This window comes from Balaenoptera ricei, chromosome 5 (assembly GCF_028023285.1).
Source record: "Balaenoptera ricei isolate mBalRic1 chromosome 5, mBalRic1.hap2, whole genome shotgun sequence".
Classification (NCBI taxonomy): domain Eukaryota; kingdom Metazoa; phylum Chordata; class Mammalia; order Artiodactyla; family Balaenopteridae; genus Balaenoptera; species Balaenoptera ricei.
In genome coordinates, this window is record NC_082643.1 from 18,193,548 (window position 1) to 18,217,382 (window position 23,835).

Here is a 23,835-nt window from a genome sequence, read left to right on the forward strand (position 1 = left end):
GGTCTTGAGAAATTCTATGAGTTGTGCTTTAACTTCTCCTCTCCCTATAGCATTGTAGCACAGCTTCTTGATTTACTCTTCTTTCAAGTTTCTCTGACCCGATTGCCCAGTTTTCTTTTTCTTTCTATCACTGGCAGTTTCATAACGAAGCTGCTCCTTGCCACCAGGAGGTCAGGTGGGGTGTGGACATAGGACTGCAGAGACAGAATGAGTGCTTGCAGAACTGCAAGGGCTACTATAATGGATATGACTCCTGCCATAGCTCCCACAGATATTATTTTAGAGTAGCAACTGCCCTTCATGTATGGGTCCTTCAAAATTCAAGGACTGCCAGCTGCCTATAATTTGTAGGCATACTCAAACGCTTTTATGACTGCACCTAAATGTGAAGGGGGAGAAAGAAGTTGAATTGATTCCTGCAAATATTTAAAATGGGTATAGTTCCAATGTCAGTAGTAGTGTGGCTAAAGATAATGAAAAGTCTGCCTTTTTTCTCTCTTTTTTTTTTTTATAAGATATCTTTTTATTTTTTTAATTTTCATTTATTTATTTATGGCTGTGTTGGGTCTTCGTTTCTGTGCTAGGGCCTTCTCCAGCTGCGGCAAGCAGAGGCCACTCTTCATCGCGGTGCGCAGGCCTCTCACTGTCGTGGCCTCTCTTGTTGCGGAGCACAGGCTCCAGACGCGCAGGCTCAGTAATTATGGCTCACGGGCCCAGCTGCTCCGCGGCATGTGGGATCTTCCCAGACCAGGGCTCGAACCCGTGTCCCCTTCATTGGCAGGCAGATTCTCAACCACTGCGCCACCAGGGAAGCCCCTTTTTTCTTTTTAGGACTCCTGATCACAACACATGATTTCTTTTTACAAGCAGTCATTCATTTAGATCTGCAAACACGACCACTGACGCCTTCTTAATGCTCTCTTAAAATCATTTCAAGGGTGCTCACAGATATCTGAGAACATGTTTAGTTCACAGATACACATTGTGAGATGCAGTAGAGTGCCAGTGTAGAAAGCATATATGAAATGAGGCTGAAACTTTGTAATTGTTTATTGGATAGTGGCATCTTAATGATAAGCAGTATTTGGCTCTTTATGTTTTCATGACAAACGAAAGAAGGTAATTCCCAGCTGTTTAATTTAAAGTCTAAACCTATATATAAATCCACGTGCTAGCAAGTAAATAGAATTCCTTTTCGATTTTTCTAAATTGTAAATCAGATTTATATGAAAAACCAGATTATATTTTCCCTTTTATTTCTCTGACAATAGTATTAAAAAAATACTATTCCCAAATCTTGATTCATCTTCTTATAACTGTTTTCCCAATTCCTTGGATTGTAATCCATGGAAACTCATCAGAGTGCAAGAGCTTTGTATGGCTTTGTTTTCTTTTTTTCCCCTTGCCCCTGACATTCAGCTCTGATGTTAAGCCATTTTTTTAGTTATAGTTAAAATGAGACGTGCATGGGTGATTTGCAGTTAACTGCTCGCCTCCACACACACAAATGCCTCAGCTTCACATCTAATCATGATTCATGCCTTATGCCAGATTCTTGCTGTCATCCTAGCACCAGCAGATGGTGGGACAAGACCCCTGGGGCATTCAGCCCCAGTGTTCTACTGTTGTAGCAGTGGTCAGAAAAGGAAGCATTTTAACATGGCAAACTGAGTTCAGTTCTTTTGGCTTCTTGCTAAAAAGAATAATAATAATAATAATTAATAGAAACTTGGTGTCAGATTTTCAGGTGGTACCTTTTTAATCCAAGAAACAAAATAAAAGTGAAAAGCCACATTGTATTTTATAAATGCGCTTGCTGAAAGGACAGCTCCTGTGTTTATGTTCTATCATGTGTACTTTACATTTGTAATAATCTGAATTGTGAGAAACCAGTGAGTAGCAGTGTACAAAAAGACAAATTTCATTTATTTATGCTTAAGTAAGTTTTCTGTTCTAAAAAATAACACCAGTGGTTGCCAGGTGATACACATGTTGAATTGTTAGTATAGTAGAATCTGAATTTGGTGTTCATGCTCTATGATTATTGGTGACTTTAGACAAGTTTACTTTATCTTTCTGAGCTTCTGTTTCTTCACCTAATAAAAAGCGCTGTTTTAAAGTATCTCCAAAATATCCTTTCTTATTACAGTACATAAAATGTAAGAAACCAAAATAGTATTAGCTGTATTAAAGTGTACTAGGCTTATGGAAAAGGAAATGCATGGATGGAGTTTCAACATTGACTAATCTTGATTACTTGATCTTTTGTACTAATGTCATATATGAACATGCACATACACCCAAGTAACTACAGTAATTGCAAAGAAATGTTTTTAAGATAACAAATCCATGGAGCTTTTACAATTTTCAATTTTTACAAACTTATAAATAATTTTCCATATAATTTTCTGTTGCTTCAGCCATTCAACAATTCTAGCTTCTCCTGATGATGTTAAGAGTGTTATACCTCTTTAACCCAGAATCCTGGCTAGTCTTGGGTTACACGGAACATTGCTTTTTAACTTTTTGACCAGAATCTATGATTAGTGATACATTTTACATTCAGTAAGCATACACATACAGTTACATGTGCATGTGTTTCACTCAGTGTTTTACCTTACTGTCCGCAAAAAAATTTTTTTCTATTCTTTTGTTGTTGTTGTGGATATTGTTGATTCTATGTCTCTTTTTAAGAAATTGCTGGTCCTTGTTCACCAGATTGATTTCAGGGTTCTTAATGGATTGGGACCCACAGTTTGAAAAACACTGAGCTAAACAATCAGCGCTTACTATAAAGAAATAGATAATTTTTTGTAGACTTTCTCAAATTATTAAAAATGATTTCCTACTCTCTGTTGATCAGAGCAGCTGCCATTTACTTAACAAGAAATCTTTAGAGTTCTCTTGTTTGTTTGTATATCCAAAGGATGTAAAGGACATAGAGGAGCTACACATAGAAATAAATTTAAATAGAATGCTTTAATGAGCCTTATAGCTCCCTGTTTTTAAACAATGCCATTCCTCTTCATTGTTAAGAGCCAAATAGTAATTTTAAATTTTGTTTCCTTGAGCTTTTCTTTATTTCCATCATCATTCCAGGTGTTCCTGTTTTTTATTTTAATAGGTCATGCTTTTTACATGAAGCGGCTTGATTTCATACAAAGGCTCTTTATTTGTATTTTAACAAAGGTGGAAAGAAAAGGAAAGAAGTAGGTCTTCTTGAATTTCTATATCACCATATAGAGTTCTGAATACCATGGCCTTATTGCTGTTTACTATTTCCCTTTTTCATTAGTGGTGGTTTGAATAAGTTGTGCGAGAAACATAGTAATCATATGGAACTGAATAGTCTCTTCTATCACTCCATATAAAATGATATGAGGTGAGTTTTTTGCACATTTAGTTGCCACTTATTTTTTTTTAATTGCTGTAGCATTATAGATAATCATAGAATTCACATGTATTAATAACACACTATTAGAGAATTCAGAAGGGAAGTAGAAAGTAAAGCATTCCTACTCTGACTAGACAGTGTTGGAAATAACATTGAGAAGTAAGTTTGGTATGCAAATGGTATATTCAGAAAGGATTCCTTTATAATCTGTAGATTTAGAAAAGATTGTATTAGAAAGTGTTTTGCATAGATAAAAACTGAACATAAAAGCAGCTTGTGGAACTGAAGGTAATTTTATATAAATATACACATTTTAATATATAATGAACTGTTTCTATTATGGATGGTGAAAATTCTTAAAGAAAGAATTTATTGTAGATGTAGTTGTCAGTGTTAGTGTTGAAGGTGTTCACTGAAGCTCTTTGTATGTATCTCTTTCAGATATGGAAACAAGTGAAAAAATCCAAGGAAGTGGAATACTTCAACTGTTTGCAAGTCTGTTGGTTCCACAGTCTTCCTGCACAGCCAAAGTAGCTAACATCATAGCAGAAATAGCCAAAAATGGTGAGGTTTTCCTCAAGAACTTTTCTGCTGGGAACATCTTCAGTTTTACACCCTACCTGTCAGTATGTTTTATTAATTTATGTTTTAGTAGATTAGACCTTTTTTATTTCTTTCTATTTTTCTTTTCTTTGACTTTTTTCATGTAATGAAATGTTGTTTAAAATGACTATCATTATAGTCATTCTATTCGTACATTTCCCATTTGCTATTCCGTTCCTTCAGAGTAGAATTAAAGAATAGCACTGCAAGTCCCTCCTGTACCTGTATCATTTATTCCTTTGGTTACAGGATTCTTGAGCTGCCACTGAGTCATTCATCTTCATGGTCACAGGAGAGCTTACCCTTTTTCAATGTATACATTGGTTTGTGTTATATCCAAATAAACTCACTGTTTTTTTTTTTTTTAGTCTGACCTACTGACGTTGGCACTTGACTGCAACAGTGTAGTCAGAATACATACTCTGTTTTCTGAATTCACCTTCATGAGAAACATTTATTTCTTAGGTTTCCATGTAATGACAGCAAAGCATAGATTATAAAATAGCCATCCCATTATATATGGTTTATATCCAGTGAGAGGGGATTCTTTGGAAGAATTATTTTGTAGCAGAAATATTTGTGTATGCTTTTAGTTTAGTCAATTTGAGAAAAACACTGACTTCTTAAAGCAGTTTTTAAGCAAAAGGGGAGGCCATGCTAAATGTAATACCATTAGTATGCCTCAGTTTGTCAAAGTTTGATATTATTTTTAGTTCTTTTATTTTAGTAAGTTGCATATATTATACTTTAAAAAAAGAAACTTTAAAATTCTGGCTTCAGTTTTACACAATTAATTTTATACATTGTGTAATCACTGTGGCAGGTGGCATTGTAAAGTATGTTTTTAGCCCAGTAAAACAACTTGTTCATATGTGTGTTACCAAAAAGAATTGCCATGAAACTTTTTCATTTGTTTAGAGGTGCTCAAAATATCTTTCAAGTTCCAATGAGGTTCTATATTGGTAAATCATTTTTTGGTTGTTAATGAAAACTGACCATCTATTGTTTGTATGTACATCTAAGCTATTGAAATTATAATCATCATGCTGTGCTTTGGAGTTGAGCTGGTCATAAATGTTCAGAGATTCCTAGTGGTCTGGAGTACTTAGTGTACTTCAAGCAGATTTGAACTGCTCTGAATAGATAGGGATCACCTTGGGACAACAAAGAACTCCTGAAGCAGATCTAGTTTGAAAATGAAACCCCTCCAGATATTGTTTGTTAACTTAGAGCAACCACTATCTAAATCTTCTTAGATGCAAAGCAGCTTGATTTTTAAGATCAAGTAATTTATTTTTAACCTCATTAGAAACACAGTATAGTTTCCAGAAATCAATTTTTATCTTAAAACTTTTTTTCTTAAGAATGAGCACACACACACATAACATAGATAGAGAAATTTTGAATAGATTTTTTTTTAAATGGATTGCCATTCCTATATGATCTTATTACTTAATAGTATCAGTCCTCGTAATACTTGGTCACAGTTGCATGATGACTCTGCTGCTAGAGGTTGCTTCTAGTTACACTCTAGTAGATGACAACTGTGTTTTAAAGACATAATTGATAGCATTTATACTTTTAATCAGAGGCTTGTTAAGGGCATGCCACTAATCCCTACTGATTAAAATAAATGGGATCCATTTAAATGGTTGTTTACTGCTTAATCGCCACATTGGTTTTTTTTTAAGTGACTGCCTGAGAAAGTGGATTAGAGTCTTTTAAAATAAATATCTTCAGAAATGCAACATGACCCAACGGAGATATTAACTGGCCTTATATTTCTTCTGGTTAGAAACTTGACAATGAAAGAAGATTGTGTGAACCAGAGAAAAAAAGAAATTGGAAGTTGATCTGTTCATCGTCACTCTGCTGTGCACGTTATATAATAATAGAAGAAAACTATTAGCATATACTTGTTAGATTTGGATTAATTATAAAATATAATTATGGTTAAATTTGTACATACAAAAAGAACTCTCTAAAAATTAGCGTACCTGACTATGTGCTGATGTTCAAAATCCAGAGTATTAGTAAGAAGTTCCAGGGGCAAGTTTAACGTGGGAGCATAGCTATGACCATAAATTGCAGTAAAAGATTTTGATATCTTTTAAATAAAGTATTCCCCTATATAACAGATTTAAGGTGGATTTGAGGCAAAGGAAAAATAAGTAAAAGAGGAAGTATCTGTGAATATTTCTTCCTTTTTAGAATTGTACTCTCAGAGTGTCTAATAATAATAATAACAACAACAACAACAAATTACTGAAACTAGGTACTATTATGTGTCTACAGTACTGATAACTGAAGTTGAAAATGTGTAAAAGCAAACAAAACCTTTACATCTTATTCCCCTCCTCCTCCCCCCTCCCTCCCCCCTCCTCCTCTTATAACATCCAGGTATAAGAAGATAGTGATAAATTAGGTATAATGAAAGTTAATGAAAAATTCTTTTGGTTTATGGTAGAGACTATCAGAAAAGAAAAGTATGACCCCACTCATTTTTGTGTACTCATTTCATGAAGTATTTAGTAGGGTTGTAATGATACTTTTAGACAGAAATGTACTCTTCGGATAGTAAGCCATCTTAAACATTTTAATATTAGATATTTATTTTATTAAGGGAGGTTTTTTATGTAATTGAGAATCTTTATATTTTTAATTAAATATGTTCTTCTTTTCAGAATTTATGCGAATTCCATGTGTGGATGCAGGATTGATTTCACCACTGGTGCAGCTGCTAAATAGCAAAGACCAGGAAGTGCTGCTTCAAACTGGCAGGGCTCTAGGAAACATATGTTACGATAGCCGTAAGTGTTGAAATAGCAATGGTACACTTATAAACTTTTGTTTAAGAATTATGATTTTCATAATAATTCTGCTTTTAGTGTTAGCACTGTCTTTTCTAGGCTAAGACATTAATGTGAGCCAGTATGACTTAGCTCTGCTTATGTAGCTGAATCGATGGAAATTCGGGCCATAGTATTCTTTTAACTAAGACTTATCTGAAATGAATTCTTTTTCTCTGATATCACAAATGATATTTTCAGAGGAAAATAAGACATTTTCTAAGAATTGGAGCTTTTAATTTTAGTAAAAAATATATCTTTTCAATTAGGTTTTATGGAAGTACCATCTCTGCATGAGAATACTTCTGAACACATTTTTTACTTTCTAAGTCTGTCCAAATACATTTTTAATTACTTGCAATTCAGTAAAGCCATTCATAAAAACCATTATCTTCTCAAGAGCTAGATTGGCCTATTGCATCTTGCATTGACTCCATTCCTATTTGTCATAATGTCATTGTCATCCTCACCACTTTATATAATATACTGTTCATACTAGGCAAAGAGAAAGGAAGAACTTGGGTATGGGTATAGATATTGCAAAATTTTTACATTTTCTACTTTTCCTTCCCACGTATATGCAAACAAAATACAGAAAAAAATCTTGAGTATATTCAATTTAATTAGGCTTATCCTGATTTTCCTTAGATTTCTGAGAAAAAACACATTTTCTAACATTCACCTTTAAAGTCTCCTAGGAATTTACTTCTATTTGTGCAACTAGGATAACTTTTATTGTTTATTTTCCCCATTGAGTTTATGTACAAAAATCATAGATAGCTCCTTTATAATACACAGTGTTTCAAAAAGTGATTTGTGCATATAAGCCAGACAGAAAATAAAGTCATAAACATATTTATTTATGATAAAAGAAAGAAGCAGAAAAAAAGATTGAAACTACAGCTTTCAGTTATAACTTCTCTGTAGCAGTAGTGGTAAGACTAGCCTCATTTATTCTTTCCTTTTTCTGGAATATTATATATTATATCTGAGGGCACGGGATGTCTTTTAATGTGAATTTTAATTGGAGAATTTCAGTCCCTAATGCTGCTTATAAATTTACCTATCTGTGCCTTCATTCCAATTCTTACTATCCTAGGGTATTAGCTTTGTTTATAAAATCCTAGTGCTTTATGTTTATAACTTGCATTTTCATATTTAGGATTTTTATTAAACACTATAGTTTCTAACATTAGCTTTCAAGAATGAATGTGTATTTTATATGATTAATTTTAACAATATATATTTAATAGACCTCTGCAGAGTAATAGGCAAAGATTGATGGCAAGTATTTGGAGAGTATAATCATTACTCTTTTTATTTTTATCTTCTGTGTTTATTACTAGAATTTAAGGCTATCAAAAGTATTCTTTAATCTTTGTTCAGTTTAGATATTCTTGACTTATGCATTGTTTGAACATCATAGGAATTATCTGTTTTGAGTACTTTTGTCCTAGAGTTTCACTTAATATTGGCACAATGGAAGAAATACCCATAGTGATCTATTGTCTCATCTTGCTATGATTTTTATGGGCACAGAGTAATTTTATTTCCTGTATACACTAAAGAACCTTGAAGTTAGGGTAATAAATGTCTAGTTAATAAGATTATCATTTTGATGAAACTGAAGTCCATTATTATGCTGTTTATCATATCCATTTACTCTGTTCTTATGAGGTATGCAGTATAAAGTCTGGATATGCTTTAGGCTATGAAGTTAATTTTTTGTTTCATTTATTTGTGAATATTTATACCCACTTTATTCTCATTCAATTCAATGAAAATTATAGTTAAATAGAAAATTAAGCATAGTGAATACAGACTTTTTATACTTTTAAACCTTGTTTAAGGAAAATGAAGTTAGTAATCTTAAAAATGAATAAATATAAGAAGTGATTTATTACTATAAATCATGTGGTAAAAATGTGTTCATTGTGCCATGCTGTCTTAAGCATATAATTTCCATAATACTGTACATTCTTATCCTTTTATTTGAAATTAAATCTATGTCAATTTATCAGTGATTTCTCCAGAATGGTTGTAGGAAGAGTACAGCACCTTTATTTTAATTACAAGAATGATATCAAAGTCTATAAATATGATGCTGTGTGGTTGATTTTTTAATTTACTTGAAATGCAGTGACATTTTATGACAAGCAGGAGTTTGAAAGAACCCAGAAATTAGATTTCTCTCTTTAAAAAATATTGAATAACTTCTATTTTAATTAATTAATTAACCTTCTTCCCTCTTAAGAATGTAATGCTTCATTCCTAAAGGGAGAATAGAAAACTATAAATGACAGCCTTGTAAGTACAAGGAATCTTCTTCTTACAGATAACATGTGTTTTAAAATTCACGTTTGTATTTTATCACACTTACCCATAGGACTAATCAGTTTATTCTTGTTTTATAAATGTATTCCAAATGAATAATTTTTTAGTGTGGGTTTATTCAGAATTTTATTGGGCTTACAACAGATAGTAAACTTAATGTATACATAAAGTAACATGGGAATTCAGTATTAGAGATAAAAATGTGAGAAATTTGTGCATATTTTATAGATTTTTATTTTGATACTTAAAACGTAAGGCAATTTGCCAGCATATTTCAGTTAACAGTTCTTTTTGAAAGGAGAGCTCTAACTGTAAAAAGAATTACACTTACCACAAAATTCATGGAAATCTTTTGAAAAAAGTAGGTCAGATTTCAGATTTCCCAGCTTTGACAGTGCCTATTTTAGGGAACTCTTCCTAATGGAAGGAAACTGTCTTATATATCCTAACATCAGGTAATAGACTGATATAACTGCTAAATGGGACAGGATGAGGCTTTGTTGCTGATGAACTTTTTGAATCCCACCCAGTCTCTCTCTTGCATATAGAGATGAAAGCATCAGCGAGTGGGAACAGTTTTCATTTAAAATGCCTGGTCTTTTTTCTGTGCTTCCAGAGAGCTGCCAAGGCATTTATGGATTTCTCTTTCGAAGTATCCAGACTTCTGATATAAGCGACGTTTTAACTCTTTGCCCTTTAACTTCGCCAAAATACTTCTTTTTATAAGAAGTTTGACATCTTTTAGATCAAAGAAGAGAGAAAAATTATATTTCAATTTGGAAAGAAGTCAGCAAAGCTGTGATGGGATATGCTAGGGGATATAAGTTTAGATAAAGTAGTATTACATCTCAGCAGTGCATACATTTGGCCTGTTTAATTACACATTTCTCTCAAAGGTGATATGGAAAAAAATGAGCCCCTTTTTCTCCTTATCTGGCCATCTTTGTGGTATTCTCTTCTTTTAATGATTAGCTTTGTTTATGTAACTGTGCACATTTAAAATTGCTTATATAATTAAATGGTCTTATAGTATTGAAGAGCTTCATGTTAAATTCCCACCCCATGTTTATAATTCGTAGGTATAAATTGGTGACTGGAGACTGAGCTTTCTCTGTTTGTAGATGGTACTGCTTGAGGTCAGGAAATAATTGATATCGGAAATACTGGTTAAAAGTCTTTTAGTAGAGGCTAAAAGAAAATGATTGCATGAAATTAAATATTTGTGCCTTTTTGTATACCAGAGAAAGAATAATATAGAATTCAAATTAATACATATTAAAATTAAACAAATATACCTCTACAGAAATGAAATTAGTGCTTTTGATTATATAATTAATCCTATTATTAGAAAGATGCACACTTAAGAAGCTTGTATGACATGCTGTCTTACATGATATAAAGAAAATTGAATTCTTGCTCACTGATGAAGAAATAAATCTACCAAAATGAGGTGGTAATCAGGCTTGCCAAAGCCATTGTTTCTGAGTTAAACTAAATATTGTTTATTTCAATGACTTCAAGAAGTGTAAAAATGAAAGGATGCCCAAGTACATGCATGGACCTATTTATATATTAGTGATTCTAACTGTGCTACACTATTTTTAATGTAAGGAATGAAGAAAAAATTTACTATTCTGACTGCAAACGCTGAAAAAGAATTAGCAATAATTCTATAATATTTCATAATGTAAGTTGGTTAGATAAGAATAATACAGACATGCTTTGAAATTGCCTAAGTAGTCAGAATATGTTTGCAGCAGTTATATTAAACACAGAACTATTTATATCTTACATTTAAAATGTTTGTTTCAGTGATATAAATTAGGTTAAGTGTTTGATTATGTTATTAAAGAGTTTGCAGGTCTATAGATTTGTCCTACTTTTTTTAGTATTCAATTTTAGAGTAGAATAGAATTATCAACCAATAAGTATAAAAATAAGATTCTTCAGCTTTTACTAATCAATCTGTTGTATTTTTTAATAAATTTATTATCAGAGTACATCACGTATATAAGAATAAACAACTGTATGCAACTGCTTTTAGAGACAGTAAATATGGCTATTAGCACATGAAAATCCTCTGTTGTAAAGATTTCCTACATATATAGTAGTTGGAAATAGATGTTGTTTTGTAACACTATCATAAGCTCTATAAAAGGTTCATGCCATTAAAGAGCTTTTAATATGGTGGAGAAAATAAAATGCACAAAGGAACACAACTTATGGACAATTACAGAGTGCACACTAAATATGTGGTTTTTGATCAGAATGAAAATAAATGGGTGATGGGAGTAGTATTTGGAGCCATTTTTTAGAAATTAAGCAAATAGTGCATTGCTTATAAAATATAGTTTATTTTTAAATTAATAAAATTATAAGTAAGTGAAATTTTAGTATGCTCTCTGGAAGGCAAATATTACAGATTGATAAGATTTCCAGATCTACCATTTACTAAGTTATCATTTAATCTTTCTGAATTTTAGTTTCCTCATTGGAAAAGTGGACTGTTGTATGGATTAAATAAAGGTTTATATATAGAAGTACAATATAAATTATGAACTGCTAGGCAAAGGAAATACGTAGCATTTATGTATGATCATTTGTCTTACTCAGTTTGGGCTGCTATATTAAAATACCATAGACTGAGTGGCTTAAACAACCAACATTTATTTCTCACAGTTTTGGAGGCTGGGAAATCCACCCCAGACCAAAGCAGTAGTAGATTCAGTATCTGGTGAGGACACTCCTTGTTTGCCCACGGCCTTCTTACTGTATCTTCACAGAGAGAGGAGAGCTAGAGGAAGCAAGCTCCCCTGTCTCTTCATTGAGGGTTCTACCTGCATGACCTAATTACCTTCTAATGTCATAACATCAGGGGTTAGAATATCAACATATGAATTTTAGGGAGACACAAACATTCATTCCGTAACATTATTGTTTCTAAAAAGTATGCTGTGACATAATGCAATGCATACACTAATGTACTCAGGATATTTTTTTTTAAAGTATAAAGGACAGAAGCCATATAAGGAGAGGCAAAGATAAATCTAGTAAGAGTCAGGGATAATATACTTACCATAATGAGCACTAATTTAATTTGAGCATCTCAGTTGCCAAGGTGAAAAACTTGATATGCTATGTAGTTTTTATTTTATGCTAAGGAGAAATTTTCTAGCTCTTCAGTTAAACAAAAAACTGTTGAGACAAATTCTAGAAGAGATTCATCATCAGGATATCATTAGCTTCTTAGATGATTCTGTATACATTCCTCTTAAAATATGCAGAAGATATTGGTTTGCATTAGACAGTATCTTCAATAACGGTTCTAAAAAATTGCTCGAATAGTCTCCATATGATTGTTTCTTATACCACGTCTTTAACAGAATCCAAGAAATAATACGGAGTACTTTAGCAAACGTAGTTCTATTTGGACAACATAACCCAAATGTGTTGTTTTTTGGTAGCTGAACTTGATTCAAGCATACAACTTAAAATTTTCAAGAAGTTTTGACTTGAATGTATTTCCTAGTTTATTTTAAACCAAAATACAGTTCTACTTTGCATTCGTTATACCTGCTCAATTTCTGTGTTGTGTAATGTATCCAAGTTCTGTTTTCTGAGACCAAAAAATATAATTATCTTTGATTTTTAAGCCTGTTATCAATTTGATAAAATTTGATTTACACGATAGTGAATATTTAAAACTACCACAATTACATGAATCTATACACATGATAGAATTGCTTTGAACTATACATGCCCACACACATACACAAATGCATATAAAAACTGATGAAATCTAAACGAGGTCCGTAGATTGTCACTTTCCTGGTTGGTATATTGTATTAGAGTTATGTAAATGTTACCCTTGGCGCAAGCTGTTTGGAGGGTACATAGGACCTGTCTGTACTAATTGTTTTTTTTTTTTTTTTTTGCAACTTTCTGTGAGTCTCTAATTATTTCAAAATTAAAACTTTAAAAAACTCCATATTTCTAAGAGGCATACATATAATCTCTGGGAAATGACCTTGTTTCTATCAGCCCTACTTGAGGGAGTGGGAAGAATAAATGTATATAACATAATTACAAACTTATATACATATACACGTACATATAAACATTTAAAGTATGACCTACAACAATAATTTTCTTTTTATTGGATTTGTATAATTAAAGTGGAGAACAAAATTGCCTCTAATTTTTTCTCCCTCCAAATTTGACTTTAAGGGAAAAAAATCAACAAAAAAATTGACAGCCCTAAAATAGAATTTAGGGAGAGACAGTTCATACTTTTGGGACCTTGATCAGAACAGGTAATCAGTAGGTTCTGCCTTCTATGCATCCTGTAGGGATAGGTTAGGCATTAGCACTCCTAGTCTCGGGAGGATTTCTGTGTTGGGCCACAAGCCTCTACTTCAGGTGAGATTTCTGGTGAGTCAGGATCAGACTGTAAGTAGTTTATAATTTACCTTTGTTCTGGAAAAACCAATGCAAATAATGTGAGGGGGGAAATGGTTTTGCTGGTAATCACTTCTGTTTAATTGTCCAAGTGTGTCTCCTGTGTTTAAAGAGTTTATAGTGCATTCAAGGTAATGAAGCATGTATATCAATGTGTAAAATAGGACACAGTGATGGTGCTGTAAGAGGATACACAATAGAGATCTAGGAGGGAGCTCATTTGTGTTTGAGCCCTTCCAGTGGTGTTAATAGAGGAGGAAGCAGTCAATCTGCATAGTATCTGGACATGTGGAGAAAGGATTAGGAGATTGTTCAGGAGCACAGAAAAGAATTTTAAAAGGTAGATAATATAGTAGAGAGATATGTCTGGAACCCATATTGGAGAAGGACTAGTACAATGGGGAGCCATTGGAGGTATTTGAGCAAGAGTTAAATGTGCAAATCGATCCCATAGAAAAAGTTAATTTGAAAGAGATGTACATTATAAGATAGGCAGTTGCCCTTAACAAGAAGTATGTATCTGAAACACTTAGCAGACTTTTTCAAAATACATTTTCTTGGCCACACCCTAGAACCAGTAAATCAGAATCTCTGAGACTAGAATCTAACGTATCATCTATATTCTGCAAACACTCCCTAGATGATTCTAATGCACATTCCTACTTAAAAACCACTGGACAGTGGACTAGATGAAAAATAACCAGTTAGAAGGTTATTGTTTCTTTTCAAGCTTGAAGAATAAAAGAGAGAATAGAAAGGAAGAGAGGGTGTGTGTTTGTGTGTTTGTGTGTGTGTGTGTGTGTGTGTGTGTGTGTGTGTAAGAATCCAAGAAAGTATCAGGTAAGAGAAAGGAGTCCATGAGTCCAAAATTCAGATCTGGATAATATCAACAACAGAAATAGATCTCAACCAGGTGGATATGTTTGGAGGCATGTTGAATTTGAGGTGCTGTTGTCACATTCAGGTGACAGAGCTATGAGATTCATGCACTTAAAAGTGATGGTTGACCCCATGGGAACAGAAGAAATGTTTAAAGGAAAGCGTGAGGAAAACAGCCACATTTTGAGTGTAGAAGAAAGGAAGGAGCTTATGAAGAAGCACTGAAAGATTCGAGGAAAACAATTTTCTTGTCATGGATTCCAAAGAGTTGGGTGATAAACACTGTCAAGTACTGCCAAGAAAAATACTGAATTTTGATCATTTGATTAACAGACATTCATGTTTTAAAAAAATCTCTAAGTCGAGTCTTGTGGAGAAAGAAATAGAATTTCAAGGGCTATGGTGAGTAATGAGGAAAAGAAAAGAGGGTATTAACTTTCTAGAAATTGAATGAGAAAAGAAGAGACAGAAGCGGTTTGTGGGAAGGGCAGCATCGTGAGAGTAATTAGAGTAGTGGAAACAGGAACTTACTTGTTGGGCTAGGACCCTATGGACAAGGACTGAGTAAATTTCCTGGAGTAAATGATTGATGCACAAAGATCATAGATGATAAAAGAAGAAATGAAATCTTTGGTGTTAGAATGGGAAGGGACATTCTTCCTTAGAGAAAAATAACAAGATAGGTGAAACTATAAAAAAACAATTTACAGTAGTACAGAGAGCAGTCAAAAGAGTGCTTCTGGCGTGGCCTCCATCTTCCCAGTAAAGTAGAAGTCAAGCTCATTATACAATAGAAGTCAGTTGCAAAGTGACGGTAAGAAGCTTTGGTGTGGGGAAGGGATCAGAGTTGGGGCTGTGAGGCATATTATAAGCAGTCATAAGGATATGATTTTTAGGTAACCAAATGGTAGTGAAGGTTTACTGTAGGTAGAGATCTTGATTTTGCATTCATTTATCGATTTGTGTTGTGCACTTACACTGTATGTAGGCTAAGGAGTTGTTTTTGTGCTGGAATGTGTGGACAGGAAAGAGCCACTGGAAGGAAACTTGAAATTGGTATTTTCAGTTCCATAGAAGGATTCAATTTGTATTGGAAAGGGAGGAGAAGTGAGGCAGAGATATCAAAAAGCCATTATAGTAGACCCAGGTATGATACGGTAAATACTGACTGGGGCAGAGAGAATGAAATTGAATTTTGAAGTGAGATTGGATTGATTGTCATTAATTTGGTTGGTTCTTGCAAAGTACTGTACCAGGTTTAAGCAATGTTAAATATTTAGTAACACTTCAGATAGTTTATACTTTGAGGAACTATGATTTTTCCATTTTTGTGCTTCCTATTACATTCAAATACCTTTTGTTCATTAAAATGGTATTTAAAGATCTAACAGTCTATAAATTTTTCCCTTCATAAAACTTGTACGGCAAAGAACACATTATATATTTAGCTGCTTTTTTCCAGTGCTTGATTAGTTCCCACGTACCATGTTAGAAAAAAGCTAATGCCTTGTTAAAGAGAGGGACTAATAGTTTACAGGTAGTTGTGATCAGTTTTAATAGATAGGAAAGTAGAGGCAACATGTGAGGGAGCATTGCACATGGCAAAAGTATTAGATGATTTTTTTTTTTTTGAACTCAATAAGAAGTCATATATGGTTGCCAAATTAAATTTTTTTTGTGTGTCCCTTGGATACCAGATTCTCTCCTCTGAGTCAAAGCCTAAATGGCGTTTGGAATTTCCCTTTCCTGATAAACAAGTCTTAAAAGGAGTAGGGAAAGTCTAATTATGAAGCTCTGCAAAAGTAAGATTTTTTGTTTGTTTTTGCTGTTGAAATCTGTTTTTTTTCCCAGACCTTTGCTATCCTAATTTCACCTGTTAAAGATAAAGTCTATGTGTAGACACATGAAACATAAAATGTCTAATCTGCTTATTGAAACCCTGTCAATACATAGTATCCTCTGCTCTTAACTGTGTTCTGTTTTAATTTTTCTATTTTTCTTCTTTGTAACCAAGCTAAAGTACTGAAAACTTTCTCTATTTTTAATCAAAGTTATCCCTACTGCGTGTCGGGAGTCTTTCCCTTGGTTGGGAAGGAATATAAAAGATAAATACTATTTAAAGGTGAATAATTCACATTCTTCTTGCTGAGTGGAATAATGTACCTTTTGAGAAACAGTGCTGTTATCAGTTTAAGTTAAATTCTAAATCATTACTACATATACATGTGAGCACACATGCAAATACGTATACATCGTCTAGGGTAGTTTTTTTAAAGTATGAAATAGTTTGATACGAAAGCGTCTCATTTAAAATAATTGGAATAAAATTTAATTTTGATCTTGAGCAATTAGACTAATAAATTGGAGCAGTAAATTATTTACATTGTTACCTGAATGCTGTTCAGAAGTCATTTAAGGTAATTTTATGAAATAACTGAGTTTAATTAATAATTTGTTTATAAAATACAGATATTCAGTCTTTTGCTGATACAGTAAGTCCCCTACATATGAACCTTCAAGCTGCAAACTTTCAAAGATGCGAACTTGCATTTCATCAACATCAGGTGTGAAACTGCAGCTTGCTTTCTGTCTCCTATTGCTGACGATCCTTCAGCTCTACCATCTCCCACCTCCATCCCTCCTCCAGTCAGTAACTCTTCTTGCCTGTTCACTTGATGCCAACCCCTGTATGCCAGCTGTTGTACTGTACTACTGTACTTTTCAAGGTACTATACTGTAAGATTAAAAGTGTTTTCTTTATTTTTTGTGTGTGTTTGTTTTCTATGTATTATTTGTGTGAAAAGTATTATAAACCTATTACAGTACAGTACTATATATTCAATTGTGTTAGTTGGGTACCTAGACTAACTTTCTTGGACTTAACGAACAAATTGGACCTATGAACGCCCTCTCAGAACAGAACTTGTTCATATGTAGGGGACTTACTGTAATGAAGAAATATAAAAACCTGGTAAATAGAGAAACTTCAGTGATTTCTTTAGCAAATGCAGTGTGACTTACGGATGCTCTATTATTATATAAAGGCTTTTTTAAAAAATTAGAGTTCTCAACAATTTTGACTGATGTGAGAAATCTATTGGTCTATATAAATTAATACTGATATCAGTAGGCACGCCAAAGCTGTCCATCAGATGCCGTGCTGTGACCTAATTTTAAACTGCATCTGTGGAACTAGTGCTTTCCTCTCCTGATCCTGCATTATAAATGTAAATATATAAGTATATTTGAAATTATCCCCCATTAAATAAAGGCAGATTTTAAACCTGAATATAATACTGTGCCACCAAATTGCAAGCTTTATGTTTCCTTTTGATATACAGGTATTTAACGGTCATGATGTTTTTTTTCTTCATGACTCATTTTTGTAATTTCACTGGTGTAATATTTATAGCTTTTGCTTTTATATCTAGTCTTTCATGCATTTTACCTGCACCTGGATCATGAATAAGTTGTTTTTCTGAATTTCAGAAAAGATGTTGATGGATTTAAATTTTTCATTTGAATGCTTAAAACATATTTGAATATGTCTAAGGTACATAGTAGAAATTACCTATTTTGACAAAATTATAGGGGAAAATGTAAGCATCAGAAGTTAATTTTCTTCCCTAGTAGATTTCATAAGTATGTTTTGACTTTATCTTGAAAAACAAGGCAGGTATGTCTATTTACCAGTACCCTGCTCCTAAAAAATAAAATAGCGCTAGGCAAAATTAAGAGACAATATATTTAAGAAGAGTACAAAAATCCTTTATAATCTTGTATATCAGAATAGACAATATGTCTGACTTACAAAAATATGATACTACTCCTAATGATTTACATCATGACTACCAACTTATTTTTCTTTTTCATGCACCCATAACAAATAAAATTATAGTTTTTGTAGGCTACCAACTTTTTTGGGTGTGAAGACCTTCTTTTCAGCACCAAAAATAATTGTCCTCCCCCAACCTTTGAGGATATTGCTCACATACAGTAATGATTGTACTTACAAAATTTATTTATTATGAAAGTACATTTATACCATGTAGATTCAAAGGCTAGAATTTTTACATTGGGGGATAATTCTTTGTCATTTACAAAATGTTTATTTTGAATCTAGTCGTATGATGCTGAAGATTGCAAATCAAAAGAGACGTGCCATCATAGTAAAATAGCTAACGGAGATTTAACCTGTAAACTCTTCTTTTTAAATCAGCCTTCTATATGACATAGGGGAAAAAACTATCTCTACTAAGTGAGATTAGAACTAGAAACATAACTTTATGTCATTGAAGGTATGTATTTATGTTCCTCCTTATAGAAAGTCTCAGTACATACACCATGGGTCATATGATTTGAGTGTTTTTTTCCAGTAATGATGATGAGTAAATCCCAGGAAATTCTCATTCTGTGCCTTTTTATTATTTCATGTATATATATGCACCAAATACTTTAATCAACAAATATTGATTGAGCCCACTGTGTTCAGGGCACGCTGCCAGGTGTTGGGAATCATAGAAAATATGAGCAAGAAGCCCCTATCTTTGTGGGTATGGCACAGGAGGAGATAGATAATAAACAAGTAAACACTAGAAAAAGAAGATATTTACAGATTGTGATCATTGGTATCAAGGAAATAAACAAGATGATATAATGGAGAGTATCTGAAGGTGAAGAAAGTTCTGTTTTTATCTGAGCTGAAGTCTGAAAAAATGAGAATAAAGTAGCTATTTAAAGAGAAGGGGAAGAATATTCCTTAGAGAAGTATAGCAGTTGCAAAGCGCCAGTTGAGGACAGAACTTAGTTTGGTCAAAGCACAGGAAAGAGACCAAGGTATGTGAGATGCAGTGAACAGGGAGAGTGTTGTATAATAAAGTGGAAGAAATAAATAAGACCTAGATCATAGAGAGCCTTGTGGGCCATCCCAGAGTAATGAGAAGCTGTCAAAGGGGATCTGCCATAGATTTTTAAAACATCACTCTTGGAGCTGCATGAAAAGTGGGTTGAGAAGAATGGAAGAGTATGGAATGGAAGTGTGGAGGCCAATTATAAGACTTGTAGTAGTCCCGGCAAGAGATAATGGTTACTTGGATTAGGTTTGTGGTAGTGAAGATGAGGGGCATCAGAAGAATTTGAGAAATACTTAGAGTGGTGGATGAATCAGGAATAAGGGTAAAGGAGAAGTCAAGAGTGATTCTTAGATTTGGGGCTCGAGCAACTGACCAGAGGATGGGGTAGTTTACCGATAAAGGAGAGAACAGAGGTTATTTTGTTATGTTTTTCTGACTTTTGTTGTTATTGTTGCTTGTTTTTGTTTTGTTTTATTTGGTGGCAGTAATAAATCTGAGATTCTTAATAGAGATACAAGAGGAAATGGCAAGTGGGCAATTTCTATATCTTTATATTCGTATACACTTTGGGGATAAACATTCAAAAAGTTTAAATAATCTCTCATGTTTAACAAAATATTCAGATGTTACTTGGATAGAATATGTGGATTCAAGGAACAAGCTTAAGGGAATAAAGCCACATAGAATTCATGAAATTTTTTAAAAGAAGGGACTTTCAGAAGTCATCTAATCCAACCCTGCCATATTTTACAGATAAGGAAACTGAGGCCTGAGAGTTCACATGACTTTTCAGGATGAACAGCTAAACTGGTCATAATGTTGAACTAAAATTCATGTCTCTTGTTCATTTTCTCAAAGTACTATAATTGAAGAAATTATCACTTTCATAAATACATAAATATGTCATCAAATACCTTTATGTTCCAGTATTAATAGTTCAGCTCTTAGAATTGCAGATATAGGAATATGTTGTAAGAATTTTGCTGAAAGCTAATCTTAAACCAATATTTTGTTTAATCTGTTTTAAGTCAGAAAGGTAAACTTTACCTAATTTGAAAGAAGATAGAGCAGAACCAAGTGATGAAGGAGAAGCTTTCCACATTTTTCCAAATTTTAAAACTTTATGTAAAAAAGTATATGTGTATACAAGCATGCACATGTTTGATCCTTTATTCTTCTCATTTTCTCTAAATGTAGAAGAATGTATGAAATATTGACTTTCCTTTTTATTCATTGGGAAATGATGAACATTTAGATTTGATCAGGATTCTTAGTAAAAACTAAGGAAATCCAGTTAATAATCTGAGGGTTTTACTATTCTCAATAAACCAGCTAGACAAACATTGGTAAACCCTTCAAGTTTTCAGACAAATACCTATTATAATGCTTTGTACTATTTCCTCTGCACACAAGGTATATAGATAATAAAAATTAAAATTATACTGTCCTTACTAAATATCCTGAATAATTCTTCCTTTCCTGGGATGAAAAATAATAGAAAGGAATTTATACACATCTTACGTATTTTTAATAAATATTTTAAATTCAGTTTTATTCTGTTTTACTGATTGATACACCCTTTTAAATTTCTTTAATTTATTGGCTTAGCAAAGTGAGGTTTTCTATTTAGTAGTTCTCTAACCTAAAATTTTTCCTCATACTGTGCTCTAAATGAAATAAATTGGGATTTAAAGTAGCAAAACCACAATAATGTAACAAATAAGCAGCAAAAAAATTTCCTGAGTGACCTGAAAAACCTTAAAATAAGCAGTGATAAGACACAAGAACAGAAATATGGGACTTCCCTGGTGGCGCAGTGGTTAAGAATCCACCTGCCTATGCAGGGGACACGGGTTCGAGCCCTGGTCCGGATAGATCCCACATGCCACAGAGCAGCTAAGCCCGTGCACCACAACTACTGAGACTGTGAGCCACAACTACTGAGCCCGCGCACCTAGAGCCCGTGCTTCACAACAAGAGAAGCCACCACAATGAGAAGCCCGCACACCGCAACGAAGAGTAGTCCCCGCTCACTGCAACTAGAGAAAGCCGGCGCACAGCAACGAAGACCTAACACAGCCAAAAATAAATAAATAAATAAATAAATAAATAAATTTATTTTAAAAAGAAAAAAAGAACAGAAACAGGTTCTTTCCTTTGGACAGCTTGTCATTTGAGTGAACACCAGGTGATGCTTGTTTTTTTCCTCTCTCTTCCACATAATGTTGTATGGGTCAGTTAAGTATTTAATATATGTTGTTTTTATCAGCTAATCTTTATTAGACCAGATCAATATTATGTAGCGTTCCATGATAAAGAAAAGAACGAAAAGAAGATATACCAAATTATTTTTCAGATTGGTATATATTTCATGATGCTCTAAGTGAATGAAAATCTGGCAAAATTTTTAAAAAATAATTTGATGTTAAAATTGACTAACAACAAAGCCACCAGGTGAAATATTTAATGATTTCTGAGCATGGAATCAATTGCATCATTCTTACGTGAAGGTCTAGTTGCCTTTTTCCTCTTCACAATTCTGAATCGTTATGACAATTTCTTAGCACTCATTTCTAGAATTTTATTTTTTAATCAACCTTTCTTTTAGCCCTGAATTTTGTTCTCATTTTGTAACTTAGATGATCACTTATTGTAAAATTAATTAGAAAAGTTACACATTAAAGTTAAAATCAGTTTCGTAGAATGAGGCTGATGCTTTTCTCTAGTGACCAAATTAATTTTGGAGCAGAAGCCCTATGCTTGCCTAGATATGAAGCTAAGGTTTCACTTCAATTTGATATGCATTTATTTAAGTACCTCTTATGCTCAAGAATACATGCATTGTCCTTTATTTTAAGAATTTTCCATTTTTACTGTATTTGAGAACTTTTTAAATACAGTTTTTCAGTGGCACACCACATTCTTTTAACTGTAATAGTGCTCAATAACCATATACTCATAAACGTACTCCTATCATAAGATCCAGCTATTTCATTTCTAGATATTTAACCAAAAACTTGTACATCAGCATTCACTGTAGCTGTATTCACAATAGCCCCAAACTATAAACATCCTAAATGTCTTATACATTTAGGTGAACAGATTAAAAAAAAAATTTGTAACATACAATGGAATACTACTCAGCAATAAAGAAGAATAAACCACTTACATACCTGACACTATGTATAAATCTCAAAGTCATTAGGCTGAGTTAAAGAAGCTAGACATAAAAGAATACATACTATATGAATGTATTTATTCAAACTAATGTAGAATGACAGAAAACAGTGGTTGTCTGGGGACAGAAGTGGAGGGAAACATGGCCTGCAAGGGGACATGAGGAATCTTTTGATTGTGATAAAATGTTTTGTATTTTGATTGTGTTGGTAGTTTCTAGGATGTGCAAAACTGTCAGAACTCATCAATTATATGTTTTAAATCTATGTGTTCAATAGTTTATTTTACATAAATTTTTCCTTGATAGAGTTAATAAGGAAGGGAATCCAATCAGAATCTAAGCAAAAAAGTACACAGTTGGGTTTTTATTTTCTTTTTATACACCTAATAAATGCCAGTAAGGACTTGAAAAACATTCTGAGAAACATGACAATGAATCTTTTTCTAACACTTCTAGGTAAAACTTCTTTATTTGTGCTTGCACTGTACTCTGAAAACTTAACTGTTTACTGCATAAATATTTTCCTTCATACTTTTCTCTCCTTAACTATGAATTAGTTATTTTTGTATTCCCCAAACCTAGCTCAGTATGTGAAACACCATAGGTACCCCCAAAACATTTTGATAAATTAATGCAGGGAATTAATGCTAATTTGGCCCAGGTCTTAATATACCTTGATTAAACTGAGTATGTAATTTATGCCATTAATCAGTAGTTTAAGGAACTATTACTCCTTTTAAATAGTGATTAACTTAGATTACAGGTGAGCTAGAGAAAACTAATTTTACTGTATAAATATACCTATTATTATGGATTCATAATTTATAGGTCTTAGGTGACTACACTTATGTTTATCATGAACATTTAATTTCTGTTAAGTTTTATATAAACCTCCTTTCTCCTTTTTCCTCCATCTGTTCCTCCCGAAGATGTATATATTCTCTTATCTGTGCTTCCATAACATGCTGTAAAAAACTGTATTGAAGCTTTTATTGTTTACTATTCTGTCTTTCTCACTGAAATAGAAACCCTATAAAAGAAGAGGCTTCTTATATTCCTGTTTATATCTACACTGTCTGACATAAAGGCTAAGTTAATATTAATAAGTACCTATTCTATAACTGAATGTGTCAGTTTCCTTGGATAAATTGGGCAATTTTAATTTCTGTCATTTGTCTTCATGATTGACTTCTTATACCTCTTTTAAATTATTTAGTGGTTGCCCATACATATATCTAACTTATCACAATTTTAGCATCAAATACTATATTATGTCACATATCGTTT

At 33.0% G+C, this 23,835-nt stretch overlaps 1 protein-coding gene across 5 annotated transcripts in view; it reads left to right on the forward strand.

Moving 5' to 3' along the window:
• RAP1GDS1 (Rap1 GTPase-GDP dissociation stimulator 1) overlaps window positions 1-23,835 on the forward strand; it is a 168,402-nt gene that overhangs the window by 60,291 nt on the left and 84,276 nt on the right. For 4 of the 5 annotated variants that reach the window (XM_059922450.1, XM_059922451.1, XM_059922453.1 and 1 more), the window contains exons 3-4: window positions 3,836-3,958; window positions 6,682-6,807. In XM_059922450.1, coding sequence (XP_059778433.1) covers window positions 3,836-3,958; window positions 6,682-6,807 — 249 coding nt within the window. Of the gene's footprint in view, window positions 1-3,835; window positions 4,017-6,681; window positions 6,808-23,835 lie in introns of those variants that run through there. The other variant, XM_059922454.1, reaches the window with a different exon arrangement.